Genomic DNA, 19169 nt, shown 5'->3' with positions numbered 1-19169 from the left:
AGCCCCTGAATGTTTCTTAGTAGAATATGACAGCATCAGAGACGTGCTGAACAATGTTATTCCAGCAGGGCAGATCAGAATTCAGAAAAACTGGAATCTCATTTCATATCTAGGAGCCTCAGTAAGCAACCAGAGAGCAGGCTCCTTGTCTCTTGCCTGTGCACATAGCAGTGCTTAAACTATAAATAAATGGATGGATGGATGGATGGATGGATGGATGGACGGATGGATGCAGAGGAAAGGAAATGAAGTTCAGAACCTATAGAGTGATGGTAGAAATGAAGACGTAATCAATTCCCAAAAGGTAAGAATGTAACTCATCCAGAAATGATCCAAATTTCAGAGAATTCATCCCCCTGTGTTTCTAGTCAAAGACGACCAGGGAAAAGTCCAAAGAGTTCTTTGAGTAAATCGTGTCCTCAAAGTTAAACAGTGCATTTGCTTTGCTTTCAGTGTCCCTTGCTCACTTATTTTCCCAACATTCAAAGAAAGAAAAAAAAAAAATGAGAGATCCCATAAAGTCACAAAATAGTAATTCTCTCTTGAATGCCATACTAAACTTGGATTCTTTAACAAGACACTACTAAGCACGTCTGTCTACAGCTCCTTGACATTAACTTGAATATCTCCCCATAATTTCCCTGATTTGCCAGTGAAGGAACTCCTTGTAAGTCTCATGGACAACCTCACTTCCATATCTCAGTACTCACTGTGGAGAGTCTGTCTTTCCTACATACTCACCCTAAGAAAGTGGAATAAGAAAGGAAGACAGATGAACTCAAGAGTAAAGAAAACCTCCATGTGACATTTCCCAAAGCACATTCCACTGAGTATTATTCCCAGGAGATACTTAAATGGGTGTTATTTTTAAAAAGACTTCCATAGTCAAATATGTATGAAAACACTGGACTAAACAAAGTTAAATAATAGACCCTTTACCTAAGACTTTTTGGTACCGCCAGTGTATAACTAGGAATCTTAAAGAGGGAGATGGAATGTGCTATATTTCACCAATTTGACCACACACAGAGAATCCACAAACCTGGACTTCTAAGGAAGTCTCCCTGGGATGTGTCGTTCTACTGCCCTATATCAGCACTGAAGCATGAGCACTTACATGTGGGTCATCAATTATCAGGCAAGTTTCTCCTCTTTCACCCAGAATTGGGTCCTCCACTGCCAGGAGCTTTGTCTGCACTGGGCAGAAAGACAAGGCCTGCAGCCATGTGGCCAGTACTAGGTGTGCTGATCAATGCTTACTAGTCTTCAAAAAACTAATCTCCAAGAAACACCACCAGACTGAACAAAGATATCCATGGCCACAAAGTCCTGTGGTGTGTGCTACATGTATTCAATATAGAGAAGGTAACACTTTTCCTGTAAGGTCCTATAGAGACAATAGCAGAAATGAGTAATAAGGCAATGGGAGAGTAATACCGCTCTTAACATACCGAATTCATGTTTACCAGGTGGTTGCCATGCACAAGAAGCTCAAGTAAAATCTTGTCCCCTATTCTTGAGCCTTGGGATATGACCCTGTGACCAATCCAGAGGCCCTGGGACAATGATGTTGCAATCATGGGTTTTCTCTCCACTGGACCTCTCTCCTACATGGCTGAAGTCCACTCACTGAGCCCTAGAATCTAGCCAACAAATGTATGTGAATAGGGAGTAAGGTCAAAAAGTGTGCACCAGCAAATCCATCACTGATGGAAAAGAAATTCCAAGCCCCTGCCCTGCATAGAGGGGTATCCTCTCCCAAGAAATACAAATAGCAGCATGTTAGGACTAAAGGGTCAAGCTGCCTTACATAGGACATCAGAGCAAGAAAAGTATTGCCATCACCTACTATTTATCTGAAGGGCTCATTTCCTCTTCTGAAATCTGCCTGTCCCATTAATTACACTTAATGGGCGCCACAGTGGTTGACAAATCTCCCTAGAGGGGAAACTTTAATTGTAGACAAAAGATTCATTTATTTGCTCAACTTTGTGCCAGGCACTATACTAGAAGCTGGAAATACACTGGCGAACAAGAAAAGATATGATCCCAGTCCTCACGAAGCTTCCCATGGCTGCTCCCAGTGTAAAATGTCAAGGTGCAATAGACAAGGATCATGAAAAAGCCAAGCCTGCTCCCATGGCTCTATCACCACACAAAAGTCACAGGAGCCAGGTGTTTGTGGTAACCACAGAGAGGGATATAAGCAGCCCCAAAGGAGAGGAGGATAAGCAGCCCCAATATGACTGACTAGCAGGCCAAGTCCCACCTCTCAGCATTTGGGACAGCATACCGGGATGGGACTACCATCTTAGGGGAGGTAAATCAATGTGTTAGAGACTGGGAGGTCAAAGAACCGAGGGGAAGCTGCTGGAACATTGTCAACAATAATTTACTTTTCTCTTCACCTTCCCATCTTGAAATATTCATTGAGATTTCTTGAATGAGAGTAACCAATGGTTGAGGGACTCTCTAAAGGGATCCCATGACAATCCCTACTCAGGAATGTGATGAGACATCACATGCCAAAACAGCCCAGCTATAGGAAACGTGGAGGAGGGCCACACCAACCAGAAATCTTTCAGAGTCTTCTCTTCTCTCTACATGCTCCCTTTGGGCTGATCAGCTATGTACTCCTGTGACTTCAGTTACCACCCATAGGTGAAGGTTTCCAAATCAACACAGCTACCTCTCATGAGATGTCATTTCCAACTGCCTCCCAGCATCTAAACCTGTCATGTCCAAAGCTGCATACACACCCCTCTGCATTATCTGCCCTTCCTGTGTTTCCCATCTCAATTCCTGCCTCTACCATCCATGCAGTTACTTGCTAGCAGAAATATGGCATTTTCCCTGCTTCTTCCCTCCTTCCCACCCCCCACATTCTGATTATTCACCAAGTCCTCCTAAACATTTTTACATTATGCCTACATTTGTTCAATTCATTCATTCATGCATTCATTCATTCAATAAATATTTACCAAGTTTAATTATGTACCAGGCACTGTTGTAGGTGCCCATCCTCATGGAGTTTACGGCTGTCCATTCCAGTGAAGCCACCAACGCCTCTTGCCCATTCTGCAGGAGGCCTTCTGTCTCACTTCTGTCTAGTTCATTCCCTCTGCTCTGGATGTGGGAAAATCTTGTGAAACACAAATCTTATCACTGCTCTAACCTGCTCAAAACCCTTCACTGGCATCCACTTCCCTCAAGAACAAGCTTGAACTCTTCAGCATGACCTCAATGACCAGACCAGCCTCAGCAGTTTGTCCACTCTCTGGGCTCTGGCATGTTTTACTTTTCTTGAGGTTCTCTCTCTACTCTGAGTCTTTCCATGTGCTGCTTCCTCACCCACAACCTCAAAATCCTTGACTGATTCAGTCCTATTTCCCCTTCATATCTAATCTTAAACATCATCCTAGGGAGGGGGCTTTCTTGACCTCAAACCTGGTGAGATTCCACAGCACTCTGGACTTGATCATCACCAGACTTGATTGAGATTTCTTTTTAATGTCTCTTTCCTTCAGCAGACTAAGAGCCAATTAAGACAGGGACCATGTCTGGTTCACTAGAATGAAATGTCTGACTTTGGACCTCAGCCTAAGGAGCAGAAAAAGTCGAATCCTTACCAGGTGCACCCTGGGTGGTTGGATGCCCAGGGTTGGGGGGGGGGGGGGTGAGGGGGGAAAGCCAAGGATACCATCTTTGGTAATCACACAGAACAAAGTTGCTTTAGTGGGAAACACCAGTGAAAAGCCCCAGAATGGAATGTGATCATTATTTCCGCTCGCCTTGGCCAAGTCCATGAACTAAGTCTTCTCAATTTAACAGAAACTTTGAGAAGTCAGCATTGGGAATGTCCCTAGAATAACAAGAATTACCAACTTCACCATCACTTCTCTCTTAACCAAACTTTATTTATACTTTCAAATAATTAAGAGCAAACAGTTCAGTTGGGTCTAGGCTAATCCCAAAAACACAACCACCCTCTACAAGCAAGAGAAAATATAGATGACATTTCCTCCTGTTTCCTGTTAGCATCTTGGATCCTTGGTGACCTAGGGGCAGGGTTTTCTGGAATCCTAACTAGGTCACACCCCTAGTTCCAGTCAGTGTCAGGAATCATAGGGGTGCATGACTTAGAACCCATGTTTAGAGGGTATCCCCACTTCAGAAGTGAGTTCTGGCCCTCGTTCTGCCATTAATGCAACTCAGTGGCTTTGAGAAGGTCATTTAGCCTCTCCAGCCTAATTTTCTCACCTATAAACGGGAATTTAACAAGATCATCTCTGAGTTCCCTTCTAACTAAAATTCTAGGAGTCTAAATCTTTCAAAATAACAAGGTTCATTTAAAGGAGTACAGCCAGAGGATATTCTTTTTCCTTTCCTTTATTTCTTGGAGTCCTGACTTAATTTCTTCCCTTTTTATCCTTCCATATGGCTGCCACTGTTGTCCCCTGCCCTTACCACAAGAGCCTTAGAAAATTCTTTGACTGATGGGATAATTTTAGAAGTAGCCCTTTCTGAGTTCTCCAATATTTGCACCACCATAAATCTGGTACCCTCTTTTTACTCCTTTATTATATATTTATGCTTCACTTTAAAGGAACAAACATTAATGTCCATAAAATTTTAACTTTTCATATTCTTTTCCATTAATGTCTGATCTTTCACTGTGGACCTCCACGTACATGATATTTTATCCTGAGTTTCCCAGAAAACTCTGAGACAAAGATTTGCATGCAGCTGATTTATTGGACATGTGGTTCCAGAAAGGAGGAATGAAGGACACAGAGAAAGAACGTGGGGAGGAAGAAGAGCCAGTATAATGATGTGTTACTAAATTGGCCACCACTAAGGGAAAGTGGTATTCAATCATAAAGAACATTCTTTGGAGTTTGTGACATACTTTTCATAGCTATTCTCTCAGGGGACAAAAGAAGGAAGAATTTATTCATCAACTCTCATGCCCCATTGACCCAGTGTGTTAATTCCCCTACATTTCGGGTTTGCACATGTGTGAATGAGACTGAAAGGATTTACATGATGCCCACACTGCCATATCAGAGAAGCCCTACAGCCAGAAGCTACAGACATATGCCATAAGTGTGAGCCAAGGCCCTTCCAGAATGTACAGGCCTAAGCTGTCAAAGTACCACAGCAATCACTGGATTAAGAGGTGGGGCCAAGAGGATCTGGAGAGGTCCCATATACATGGCTGTCATCCCTGTAGAGCCTGCTTTCTCAACCATGGCACTATTGACATTTTCAGCCAGATAATTCCTTGTTGTGGGGCTGTCCCATGCATTGTAGGATGTTTAGCAGCATGCCTGGCCTCTACTCCCTATATGCCCTCTCCCAGATGTGACAACCAGAATATCCCAATATTGCCAGTGTCCCCTGGAAGGCAAAGTTACACCTGATTAGAACTACTGGTGCAGACTGTTGAATATCGTAATTTTGTCACTCACCCAGTACCCCTTCATTTCTCTCTACATCATATCAAAAGCAGCTCTCAAGTAGACCACTATGAGAGATATTTACGTCTTATGCCTGTGATTTAACTTTTGGGCCTCACCATGATATACTTCATGTAAATAGATGGTAATTCCTTAATAATAAAGAATGATGAGATTTTTAAACAGTTGATTTGAGAAACCCATAAACAGACTAGATATAGAGGGAAAATGTTAAAATTGCATTCTAAGTCTTAGTTGCTTAAATCAAAAGGAATGAAAATAAGCAATTTTTTTAAAAAACCTAAGTCTCTAAGTCAAGGACTCATTATTTTTTGAGACAAGGATCTTTTTCCATCATTATGCATGTATGTGATATACATACAATTTCACATTCAACTCCAAGACCCACACTCACCCACCTAAGCCCATCCAAGGAACTCCTAGGAAACCATGTTAACTACTGTTGATGAACATTTGGATTGTTTCTAGTTTTAAGTTATTATGATTAAATGCTTCTATGAAGGTTCTTCTATATGTCTTTGTCTCATGTATACACACATCTGTGCTGAGAATATATCTAGGATGAAATTATTGGATAATAGGATATATATATGCTCAGCATTAGTTGATATTGGCAATCAGCTTTCAAGAGCGGTTATACTGACTTACACTCTCACCAGCAATGCTTGAGAGTTCCAGTTGCTTCACATCCTCCTCAACACTTGGTATTGTCAGACTTTTTCATTTTAGCCATTGTAATGTTTATGTGCTGTGTTTCACTATGATTTTAAATTTTATTTCCCTAATGACTAATGAGGTTGAACAACTTTTCATGTGTTTATAGATCACTAGGTTATTTTCTTTGGTGAAGTTGGTTTATATTTTTTGCCCATTTTTCTATTAGGCAGTTTTCTTTTTTATTTATAGGGGTTCTTTATAAAATATTATTATGACTATGAGTCTTTTGTGGGACATGCATTACAAACATCATCTCCCATTCAGTAATTTTTCATTCATTCTTTTAAAGATGTCTTTTAATCAACAGAAATTCTTATCTTTAATAGAATCTATTTAAGCAGTCTTTTTCTTTACGGTTAATGCTTTTAGTGTATAGTTTAAGAAATACTAGCCTACCCAAGATAATAAATATGTTCTCCTAGGTGTTCTTTTACATGCTCTATAAGCTCTATTTTTTGGTCACATTTAGATCAACAATCCATCTAGAACTTACTTTTGTGAATGGTGTGAAGTAAATAATCAACATACTGTTTTTTCCATAAGCACATTTATTGACAAGACTATACTTTCCTCACTGCGCTACATTGTTATCTTTGTTGTTATGCACTGAATGTTTGTCTTTCCAAAATTCATGTTGAAGCCCTAACTCCTAATGTGATGTTATCTGGAGACTGGGCTTTTGAGAATTAATTAGGGTTCGATGAGGTCATGAGGGTAGGGTCCTGATCTAATGGGACTAGTGACCTTCTGAGAAGAGACAACAGAGATCTTTCTATCTCTCTCTTCCACATCAGAGAAAAGGTGACCATCTGAAACCCACAGAGAGTTCTTATCAGATACTAAGCCTGATGACGCTGATCTTGGACTTGCATTCTCTAGAATTGTGAGAAAATAAATTTTGGTTGATTAAGCCACCCGGGCCATGGTATGTGGTTATAGTAACACAAGCTGATGAATATATTTGTCATAAATCCAAAATCTGTTTATATTTGTTTCTGAATTCCACTGTAATGATTTATTTGTATATCCTTTTATCATTATCTCATTGTCTTTCTTTTAATGGAACAGAAATCATTTATTATTGTTCACGGTTTCTGTGAGTCAGGTATTTGGGAGTAGTTTAGAGAAATTCTGGCTCAGAGTTGCTCATGAGGTTACAGCCAAATGTCTCTTGGGGCTGCAGTCATTAGAAGGCTTGAGTTGGGCTGGGGGACCCACTTCTATGGTGGCTCAACCACTAGGCGGGCAAGTTGGTGCTGGCTGCTGGTGGGAGGCCCCCATTCCTGTCTGCATGAGCTCTTTTCACAAACTGCTTGAGTTTCCTCATGCTCCCTCAGGAGTGAATAATCTGAGAGAACTAGGCAAAAACTGCAATTACCTTTTATGACAGCCTCAGAAGTCAGTCACACAAACCAGCCCTGATTCAATGTAGGAAAAAACTACCTGGAGACCAAGATCATTAGGGCCATTTTGGAAGCTGGCTTCCATAATTTCATTTGTCTGAAGTCCAAAAATAGGCCATAATAAACTATATTGCTTGGGGGACAGGGAGTGTACTTAGGTATTAAAACTATAGAAGAAAATAAGGCAATGGTTACCATAAAAGTGGTTACCTCTTACAGGGAAGAAGTTGTGAGTGGAAAGGATCACTATTTGTCAAAGAATACATTTATATTTTATGCACTTTTCCAAAAGGCAACGTGTTTCATAATCGCAAGAAAAGATTTAAAAAAAAAATTAAACCAAAAGAAATTGACATGAGAAAAACAAAGTGCTCTTTTCTCTTTTGTGCCTCAAATATAGATCAAAGGATTCCCAAAGACTAATCAGAAGTTTGGTCAAAAGAAGAATAACAACAGTACAATTAACACTAATAGTAATAAAATTAATTAATTAATCAATTAATTAATTATTCTAGCCTTCTAATAATTGTTGAGATCTGGTAGTATAAGTCTTCCTTTTTCTTTTTTTTTTTTTTCCAAGATTATCCTGGCTATTCTTGCTCCTTTCCATCTCCATGTAAATATAAGAAGCAGCTTTATAATTTCCATAAAATTTTATGCCAGGATTGTCATCTAAATTGAATATATACACCAATTTAGGAAAAATCTGCCTTTTTAGACTATTTAGTCTCCAGTCCATAAACATGGGATATCCCTCTATTGATTTAGGCCTTCTTTTGTTTCTCTGCAATATTTATAGTTCCCGATATAACAATTTTGCATACATTTTGTTAGGTTTTTTTCACCTGGGTATTTGACGGTTTGATGCTATTTTAAATGGTATTTAAAATTTTGTTTTTTAATATATTCTGGCTGGTATATAGAGATATAAGGGATTTGGGGTTATTGACAATGTTTAGAGACCTTGATAAATGTATTTGTTAATTACAAATTAACACATTGATGGAGAAGTTTACCAATACATTGATGGTTTATACACTGTTATAAACAAAATGCCATTTCTTCCTTTAAAACCTTATATTTTTGTTTCTTTTTCTTGCCAGATTACATTGTCTATGAATTCTAGTATAAAATTAAATAGAAGTGGTGATAGTGGTCATCTGTATCTTATTCTTGATTGCAAGAGGAAAGCCTGCAATATTTCACCATTAAATACAATTTTTGTGGGTGCCTGGGTGGCTCAGTCAGTTAAGCATCTGACTTCAGCTCAGGTCATGATCTCACCATTCTTGAGTTCAAGCCCCACATGGGGTTGACAGCTCGAAGCCTGAAGCCTGCTTCAGATTCTGTGTCTCCCTCTCTCTCTGCCTGTCCCCTGTTCACACTCTGTCTCTCTCTCTCCCCACCCCCTCAAAGATAAATAAACATTAAAAAAAATTAAATATGATTTTTGCTGTAGGTTTTCTTGTGGATACTTTTTGTCATATTAAGGATGTTCCATTCGGTTCCTACTTTACCAAAAGTTATTAATTGTGTTAAATTTTATCACATTATGTTTCTGCATCTATTGAGAATATCATATGAGGTTTTATTTTATTCTGTTAAGGTGATTAATTACATTAAACGATTATTTTTTAATGTTTATTTATTTATTTTGAGGGGGAGAGAGAGCGTGGGCAGGGGAGGAGCAGAGAGGGAGAGAAACCCAAGCAGGCTCTGCACCATCAGCATAGAGCCCAACTCAGGGCTTGATCTCACGAACCACAAGATCACAACCTGAGCCAAAATCAAAAATCAGATGCTTAACTGACTGAGCTACCCAGGTGCCTCTTGACTGATATTTTAAACTTAAATCAATCTTGCATTCCTAGAAAAAAAATCCAAATTAGTCATGATGTATTATCCTTTTGCATACATCACTGGATTTGGTTTCCCATGATTTTTTTGAGGATTGAATCGGTGTTCATGATGAACAGAAATTTTCCATTTTAATGTAACTCAATTACATTAAATTGTCATTTTCTTTACTTCTAATGGCCTGTCATGTCATGGGATCAAAGTCAGGTTTGGATCATAAAATGAGTGAAAGTGTTTCTTTTTTTTTTTTCCTATTGTCTGGGAGAGTTTCTCTAATTTTGATTTTATTTTTTCCTCAAATTTTTGTTAGATTCTACCACTGAAGCTCTCTGTGTCTGGAATGTTCTTTGTAGAAAGGATTTAATTATTTAATTTCATCAATGGATGTAGGACTACTCAAGTTTTCTATTTCTCCTTATGATGCTTTTTTTGATAAATTAAATTGGACATAATGTGGCTTCTCTTTTGCAGAAATTCTGGGAATTTTTCCATTGATAATTACTTATGTGTAACATCAAAATTATTAGGTGTAATGACATATGGGTGATACAGTCTTTTTGTTTACTCACATTTCACATTTTTTTCTAGCGGTTTTTCTAAAATTTAAATCTACTATTTCAAGTCACTCTTCCAGAGTAAAAAATTAACAATCACTGATAGTTGTCGTAAACAGCATACATTTTCCATCAGACTTTTGGCTGCTATAATTACATATATAGGTGCGTTTTCTTTAAATATGTTCAATCGACTAACAAATACACATTATGGCATATTAAAACAGACCCTCTCAAATCACAAAATCAGGAGGGCAATTCACTATACAAGTCACAAAATCAAGATTTTATAAATATAGACAAGATACAATTACCTATGCTAACTAACTACAGCATCTTTAAGACAAGGAAACTGAGGCACAGAAAGGCAAAGTGACTTATCTAAGATTACAGAGCCAATAAATAGCAGAGCTGGCATTAACAACCCAGGTCTCTCGATTCTTGCTCTGGTAGTCCTTCCACCACATCATGCTACCATTCAAACCACATATTTGATTTGGCATTAAGAGTGCTCAAACATACATACTGGAATATTACTCAGTCATAAAAATGAATGAAATCTTGCTATTTGTGACAACATGAGGATATTGTGTTAAGTGAAATAAGTCAGACAGAAGAGAACGATAGATACCAAATGATTTCACTTACATGAGGAGTCTTAAAAAAATGAACAAACAACAACAAAAGAAACAGACTCATAAATACAGAGAACAAACTGGTGGTTGCCAGAAGGGAGGGGAGCAGGGGATGAGAAATAGGTGAAGGGGATTTATAGATACAAAGTTCCAGTTATAAAATAAGTTAAGTTGTGGAGACGAAAAGTACAGCACTGGAAATATAGTCAATAATACAGTAATAATTTTACACAGTGACAGATGGTTACTACAAAAAAAAAAAAGAATGATTGAACATACTGAAATTTGATTTCCACCTTTTCAAGAACCCTCAATTTTATAAGGAAAGATAAAACAGGACCCAAATGATAATAGGTAACATTTTTAGACTTCATGTTGTGTCTTCTGTTAATCACCTTGAATTTCAAATGGCTATCTTCTAGCATACATTATGTTTTAGATGCCATTTCTCCTCAACTGTGTGAATATAACAGTACCTGATTATCTCCCTATACCCTTTCTGCTACTCCACTTTAACTGTCCTACTGTACCATGCACCCTGAAAATGCTGTTAAAATACCTTCCAAAGTCAAAGTGGAATGATGTTTTTTGCTTTTTGGGTTTTGTTTGTTTGTTTGTTTTTTTGTGGTTTGTTTGTTTGGTTTTTTTTTTTTTCCTTTGGAATGATGTTTTGATTATGTACCAAGTTCACTGTAAGTTCCTGGTGGTCAGGGGTGATGATACATATATTGGTATTATCTAGCACAATGTGAAGAACATTCAATAAACATGTAATTGACTGAAAGACTGACATATTTTTTTTTTTTGGATAGTCCAGTGGCTATGAATATGGGTTAAGGAGACATCATGCCTAAGTTCAAATGTCAGTTCTGCCACTTATTACCTGTGTGACCTCAGGCAAGTTGCTCTGGGTCTCAGTTTCCTCATCTGTAAAACAAGGTTAATAATAGCATCCACACAGAGTTGTTCTGAAAATTAAATGAGATAATAATCTATTAGCACAATGCCTGGCCTGTAGGAAGTGCTCAAAAAATACTAGCCAAGATGAGATTATATCATTACGGTTATTAACTATTCCTATTCTTGCTATTCACCATAATTCCTCCTGTCCTTGTTCTAAGTCATTTGGAAAATTCTCCAAATCTAAGGGTTCAGTGAATATCTTTTCTTTTTGAGAAATGTATCTGGCACGTAAATAGTAAATCACCCAAATCCCATTAACTGTAGGTAATTTTATTCAATAATTATATTTTAAAAAATTGGACAAATAAATAAATGGCAGAGCAATTTTGACTGAATCCTGTTCTCTCAATGGCTATTTGGAATACATCATTCATATGCAAGCCCCAAGAATATTGAATAACAGATAAAATAAATAATGATCATAATGCAAACCACATTCTGATTCCAACTTCCCTGCAAGTACAACTCCATGTACGAATTATAAGAGCCAAAAAGTAACATGCTTATTAACTGTGGGTTGCTCAGCTATATACACAGGGCTTAGCAGATCACGTGAATGTTTCCATATTCTCAGCTAAACTAATGGTTCCTTAGAGCCCAGTTCTTATAACCCCTTAAGAATTTTAAGATTTGCCTGAAAAAATATATCATATTTCCATGACTATGACTGAACACAAATTTGGAAAGCTCACTGAAAGCAAACCATCCTGGAAGACAGGAAATGGTCATTGTTTTCAAAGAAAGTCAAGATGCTGCTGCACACAGGGAATCGAGCTCTTAGGAGCTTGATCTCATTTCCCTCCACATAAACCTGTGGATGCTGTGTGGATAGATCCTATCTTTCACTTCTCACATGAGTAGTGGGGAATAAGAATAAGGCCACTTACCATCTGAGGTAAAAGACATTTTATTCAAGACTGCCATACACATGCAGAAATATATTTCCTCCTCTTTTTACATTTAATTTCATTTTAAAGTATTCAGGGATTTAGAGGGATTCTGGACTTGTACTAGGCAAGTTGTAAGCCTCTGGGAAAGCCTGTCAAAAGACTCAGATTTAAAATGTCATTTCCTAGATACACAGTGTTTTCTGCAGCAGGGCTCAGTGAGACTTTCACTAGGAAAAGTTGCTGCATTTCATCTTTTCCTCATGAACAAAAACAATTACGCCAATAGTTGCATTGATTTTTTTTTTAATTCTTAGGAGCAAAATGTCATGTCTGAGACTAGGAGATAAAAATCCTGGTTCAAGTCCCAACTTGACCTTCAGGTCAAGGACCTTCAAGTCCTTACTTTGACCAGAGGTAGACAAGGGTAGGGGGAACCAAGCCTATCCACCCAATGCAGAGGACCGATTGTCTGGTCAGTGGAGCGGAGTGCTATTACGTTTGAAAAGCAGTAAAGAGCAATATAAAGTCTTTATAAAAAATCTGTATTTAAAATCCATTTGAACAGCTGCACTTCAGTAGTCAAACTAATGGGGGTGCAGGGCAGGTATACATATTTTGATGGGGACTCACTCCAGCACAGCCTTTGCAATCCGTGCTGTTAAGTCCTTTACCGGCACAACCCTCTTTGAATGAAGTCCTGAAGGGTTGAACCCATATTAAAAATCTCTAATATGAGAAGAATTACAGCAAGGTTACAATATAATTAACCTGAGTTATCTTTCAAAACTCCTGCTGATATATATTCTGCCACTTCAGACTGTGTTCATGCTGTGATTTTTAAAATTAGCAAAGAAGGAGGCTTTCATATTCATTCAAACTAAAAGGATACAGGAATGTTTGCATAAAAAGAAAAAGTTGGTCAGTACTTTCTATTATTTCCTTATTCTTTTAACAGGTTTTTTTTAAATGGCAGTTCTGTATAGCAAAGCCTTATTCTGTCCACTTCCTAGTCTGCGGAAAAGTCTGCTAGTCTTATTTAAGGATCATGGTGGCTCCTTTCACTGCTTGGAGGAAAAAAAAAAAAGCAAAATCAGGGCTATTATCCTGTGTTTATAACAAGTCTATTACCATAGTAACGACTGTGATGTCACAAACCCTACACCAGGGGCCAAATTCTGTCTCTAATGGGGGAAGGGCAGCTTAGCCTTGGAAATCAGACAAAATTGTGCACAAACATGTGTGGCCAAAGCAGGAACAATGCTTGCGGTAATCACCAAAGCATGGGGAGCTACTCTTCTCTGAAGAAAAGGGGAGCAGGCACAAAAAAGCAATTCCCCAGGGCCAGAAATAAGCTACACCCACACTTCTGTCCGCAGCTGTGCAAAAGGAGGGTGGAAATCCAAGCAAGTGTGGTATCACCATGTTCCCAATCACAAGTATTCCACTGGGCCCACCGGCTGCCAAACATGGATGGGATCCAGTGGTGAGCCCGCCCAAGTACATGAAACACACTCTGGAACTGGTGCCCGACCAGATGGAGCCCTCTGGTACCTCGGAGGGGAAGCAACTTGTCCCGTGATGGCAAGCACTTTAAAACCACACTGGGGTTTTACTCCTACTAGGTCAACCCAGCTCACAGAATCACAGATTCTCAGGTTCAGAGAAACTCATCAAGTCTCCCAAAAGATGTGGACTTTAAAAAATGACCTTTTACAGGAACATGTTGTATCCCCTGTCACTGAGGTATCTGAAGTAGCAGAGTAAGAAGTACTCTTATTCTGATACAGTCTAAGGAAGTTTTGTACAAATATGCTGAAAAGGCAACTTTGTATTGAAAAGAATATTGAATCAGGAGTCAGAAGACATTGCTACCAGTCTTGGCTCAAGAATTTAGAAGTCTCCTGATCTTGAGCAAGCCATTTAACCTATCTGACCTTCAGTTCCTTATGTAACCATATCTAGCATGCTATTTCCTGGGGTCATTGTAAAGATCAGATTAAATAAAATAATGAATGTGAATGAGCTTCATAAACTATAAGGGATTTATTTCACCCAAACATAAGGTATTATTATTATTGGCATTTTCACATAGCCAGTTTATAGTAGAACAGGAATAATTTGAATGCTAACCAGTATTTTCCTTCCAGAAATCCAAAACATACACATGATCCTCGTCTTCCCTACCCCAAAAGGTGCACAGTTGCATGATACAGTCAATTTTAAATTATTTAGGGGCTTGGGGCGCCTGGGTGGCTCAGTCGGTTAAGCATCTGACTTCAGCTCAGGTCATGATCTCACAGTTCATGAGTTTGAGCCCTGTGTTGGGTTCTGTGCTGACAGCTCAGAGCCTGGAGCTTGCTTCAGATTCTGTCTCTCTCTCTCTCTCTTAAAAATAAATAAACGTTAAAAAAAATAAATTATTCCAGGGTTGATTATAGAGGGACCTTTTACTTCTGGCCATTATGCCATTTATTGCTTTCCCTTAGGAATACTATGTTAACCTAGATACAGCTATAAAATTGACAGGAAATGTGCCTCAACTCAGTTACCTGTGTAACAATTCTGGTAAAAATTTTTAACAAAAGGAGAAACTGAAATGATTCATTAGATGGAAGTTTTGTGATAATCATGGATAACTTATCCATGGATAATGACTCACATCACTGTCAGTAAAGCTATGGTCAATTTCGGACAGGTTGGGACTAATCCAGCCAAGATACTAACATTCTCTCAGTGAACAACAAAGTGGCCTGTACTGTCTTATGTATGTGCAATAGGTATTTAAATACCAGTTCAGTTCATTCAGTTTTCAACAAATATTATTAGAGTACTACAATCTGCCAAAGCTCACCACATACCCTGAAAACCCCACTCTCTTCCTGTCCATGTTGCTGTCCCTCATGATATTACACAAAAGACGTTGGCAAAGCTCATGGCCTCACTCTTAGAAACTCTATTCACCCTCCTATTATCATGAGGCTTTTGCCAATCTTACCCTAGTGCAAAAATCAGCAACCTGTTGTCCTGGGGCCAAACCCTCCCTGCTGTCTTTTTTGTAAATGAAGTTTTATTAGAACATAAACACAGCCATTTGTTTATATATTATCTGTGGCTGCTTTCCTGCTACAACAGCAGAGTTCAGTAGCTGTGATACAGCTGTGAGACAGCATAGCCCAAAGCTTAAAATACTATCTGGCCCTTTACAGGAAAAGTTTGTGGACCCCTGTACTATATAATATGACTAAATCAAAATTCATCTCTCCTGTAAGTGTTTCTGTGTAGAGATTAATGGAGAAAACCCCTTGAAAGCAGAGATCCTTTCTGTATTCTCTGTCTTGTCATATAGAACCCAGGAGAAGCACAGAGTCAAGGTTTAGAGCAGATACAGAAAATTAAACACGTCCTCCCCTACATTTTGTTTTCAACAGATGAGTGCTTTGGACTTGCATGAAGACAGCATAAAACCACTGGTGTTCGGTTACTCTGGCTTCTAATTCCTCCAAGTTCCTATGTCTAAGACTTCCAAGGCTCAATTTTTGGCCTGTATCCTTTTGCATATTTATTTCCTGATCTGATGTGGAATTAGAGTTAAATGGGAGCTGTGTGCTTGAATTCCACGTGGCTGGCTCAGCAGGAAACTCCAGGGCAGGTTTTTTGGCATGCCAAACTCATGTTAGCCTCAGCTATGCTAATTTCTAAAGCTGTTTGCTTTGCTCAAATAAATCTTAGAGGGGAATTTGCATTTGGATGCACACCTTTTTATGCACAAATTATGTGCATGATAATTCTAGGGCAGACTAAGGACTGAAAAAAAAGAGGCATGGTGTTTACTGAATGGCTTTCGTGTGGCAGGTACTATGCTAGGTGCTTTACATATATTTTCTCATCTCATGGCCACAATAATACCATAGGATGAACCTGTGATCCCCATTTTACAGATGGAGAAACTGAGGAGAGGAGAACTCATTTAATGTGTGCATGTTCACAGAGCTGGTAAGTGACAAAGCCTAGACTTGAGCCCAATCTGTCTAAATCTGAAGCCAGGGTTCTTTCCACTTAGACACACTGCCTTAATGATACTCTTTATCATCACCTCTCACTGAAGCCACTGGACACACATTCGAATATGAACCCTACATTTACAAAATTAGTTACCCCTCTCCTTTCCAGTAGCCTATGCAAAGTATGTTTTTGGCCCTTGGGAGATACATCTGGGCCCCTCTGCATCAGAAAACAACCAACCAAAGGAGACTAGGGGCATTAAATAGGTAAATTCTATATGATACACAAATTATGTTAGTAATTAGCAAACACAATTTCAAGTGATTTTGACAGATAAATGGATTTCAAGGACATATCTGAGGACCTCAATTTGAAAGGACACTTTTACTACTAAAATGTAGTAAGCTAAGGAAGAGAATGTGCCCATACTATGAAGGAAAATGTTAGTAACACTTAGAATATGGTACAAAAATATCTACAACATAAGCCTAGGAATTTATATCTACAAATATCCTCACTGTTTATGAAAACAATTGCACACCTATCTCCCCTAAAATAAAATGCAAACATTCTCTTCCGTAAGTTATGCTAAGTACTGCCATCAAAACTCACTGTTTATCATTGTTCAACTCAATATACACAAAAATAATCAGTCTAGCAATTAAGCATTCTAGCATAATTCCCACATTTCACAGCAAGCCAGATACAATGCTACTGAACTTCTTTCTCTGCATGGAACATGGCTGTAACCTAGCTTGCAACATCATACAATGCTCAGCCCTTTGCCATCCAGCTTCATACACTGCCATCTGGTTTTCTGGAAATATTAAAGAACGGATTATATTTTCATGCACGTAAAATTCAGACATCCATTTTTCTTTAACGCTCTCAAAGAGAGTTTTCCAGGAATTAGAAAGAATCTGTGGCAAAGATGGATAATCTAGGTTGTTTCTTAAGTGGATTTAGAAGGGTGGCCCTCTGAGGAGAGCTTGCCCTCACAACACTACCACCCAGGTCAGCCAGTCAGTATATAAAATTATTTCACCTTTCTTTTTTTATTTTGTAACAGATTATTTCAGAGAAGGAAAATAACTTTTCTGTAGCCAGTGGCAGGAAATATTCATTCAGTTAAAAGTAGATTGGGGGAATTTGCCTAAGAGAGCAATACTCCTGTAAATAATACATGCACTAGTATCTCTTGTCACAAAATTCCTAAAACAGTCTTTTCCAAAGTTAACTTGAGCATTTAATAATGATTTATAAGATAATGACAACTACTTTCTGAGTCGTTCTCCTTGGAAACCCCAGTAGTGACTTACCTGCTGGTGGCTTTATGAAGGGTGGAGGGATTAAAGGTACAATAATGGGCACATTGCCATGATCCTTGGACCCTGCAGGTGAGTCACTGAGTCCATTTCCTGTGGCAAGCCCTGAATAACCTGTGCTTATATTGTATGGTGAAATAACACTGTCCTCAGGTAATTTTGGTTTTGGCAAAGAATTTTCTGTAAAAGAAAAGAAAATCATGTTCAATGTAACAAAAGGACTTGTTTTCCTTATGACCACATTTTCTCAAGCACAATGGCTATGTATAACAAAATAAATTTTTCCTTGCAAATCTTTAAACACTTTACCAGAACTGCACAGACCATCCTGGACCTTTTCAGTCTTGTTACCATAAATTTCCAACGGGCTCCTTTATAATTTGCTCCACTATGATAGCTAACATCTCAATTGTATCATGGTGATGAATTTTAGCGCTGTAAAGCCCATAGAAAATTGAGAGGCAATTAACATTTCCCATGTACCAAGTGATATATAGCAGGCCTCACTCTCTGGCTAAAGGGGGGGGGGGGCTAAAAATTTGCCCCTCCAGGCCTATAACTAGGCCCCACTGTATTAAAAAGTTTGGTCTTAATATAATCAAAAGAACCAATGAGAAAGAAGCAGATTATTAGAAAGAAAAATGTTTCACAGGGTAAACTCTTTCAATGAACCCATTAATATCCATTAAATATTAACAAAAGTGAAAATAAAGAAAACTTACAATGATATGAACTTTTTGAATTTTATCCTTGTATGTGAATCATTAAAAAAAAAAAAATTCAACCATGGAAAACAACTTTTTCCCTCTAGTAGCATATCCTGGCACTCTCCATGTTCCCCAGAGGCAAAGATTATTACCTAGACCAAGTATTATACGAGCTATTAGTTTATAAAATATAAACTCATGACTTGCATTTTTCATTTACAGTGAAATTGATGATACTATCTCTGTAACATGATGTGTACAATTTCATAGCGGGCTTAACATTTGTGATGTACGTTCAATTCCACATGCCTGCAGGACAGCTCATTTACATTTTGTTGCTTGGCATATAAGAAGGAAAAGCCCTGTCGTAGACACTGGCAATAAAATGCATGAGCAGGTAGTTTACAATGCAGGGCAAATACTGATCAAATTGCCAATGATGACACACAATGAATTTTGCCCACTTTTTATTGAAGTTCCCCACATGGATTGCTTCTTTATATACTCCTTTTCTTTGACAAACAAACTCTCACTCCAAATTTAGGTTCATAAATTCAGTATCCATATCAACACCCACCAGTGGTTCTAGGCTTCCCTCATGAAGTTGCCGACACTATCTGCTGATAGAATCAGTGT

General features: G+C 38.4%; 1 protein-coding gene across 1 annotated transcript in view; it reads right to left on the bottom strand.

Moving 5' to 3' along the window:
- SOBP (sine oculis binding protein homolog) overlaps nt 1–19169 on the bottom strand; it is a 163746-nt gene that overhangs the window by 130155 nt on the left and 14422 nt on the right. Inside the window, exon 3 of the mRNA XM_049654092.1 lies at nt 17821–18006. Within this exon, the coding sequence (XP_049510049.1) occupies nt 17821–18006 (186 nt within the window). The remainder of the gene's footprint in view (nt 1–17820; nt 18007–19169) is intronic.

The sequence above is a fragment of the Panthera uncia genome (genome assembly GCF_023721935.1).
Source record: "Panthera uncia isolate 11264 chromosome B2 unlocalized genomic scaffold, Puncia_PCG_1.0 HiC_scaffold_24, whole genome shotgun sequence".
NCBI classification, from domain to species: Eukaryota; Metazoa; Chordata; class Mammalia; order Carnivora; family Felidae; genus Panthera; species Panthera uncia.
This window is presented reverse-complemented; position numbering and strand designations above follow the sequence as displayed.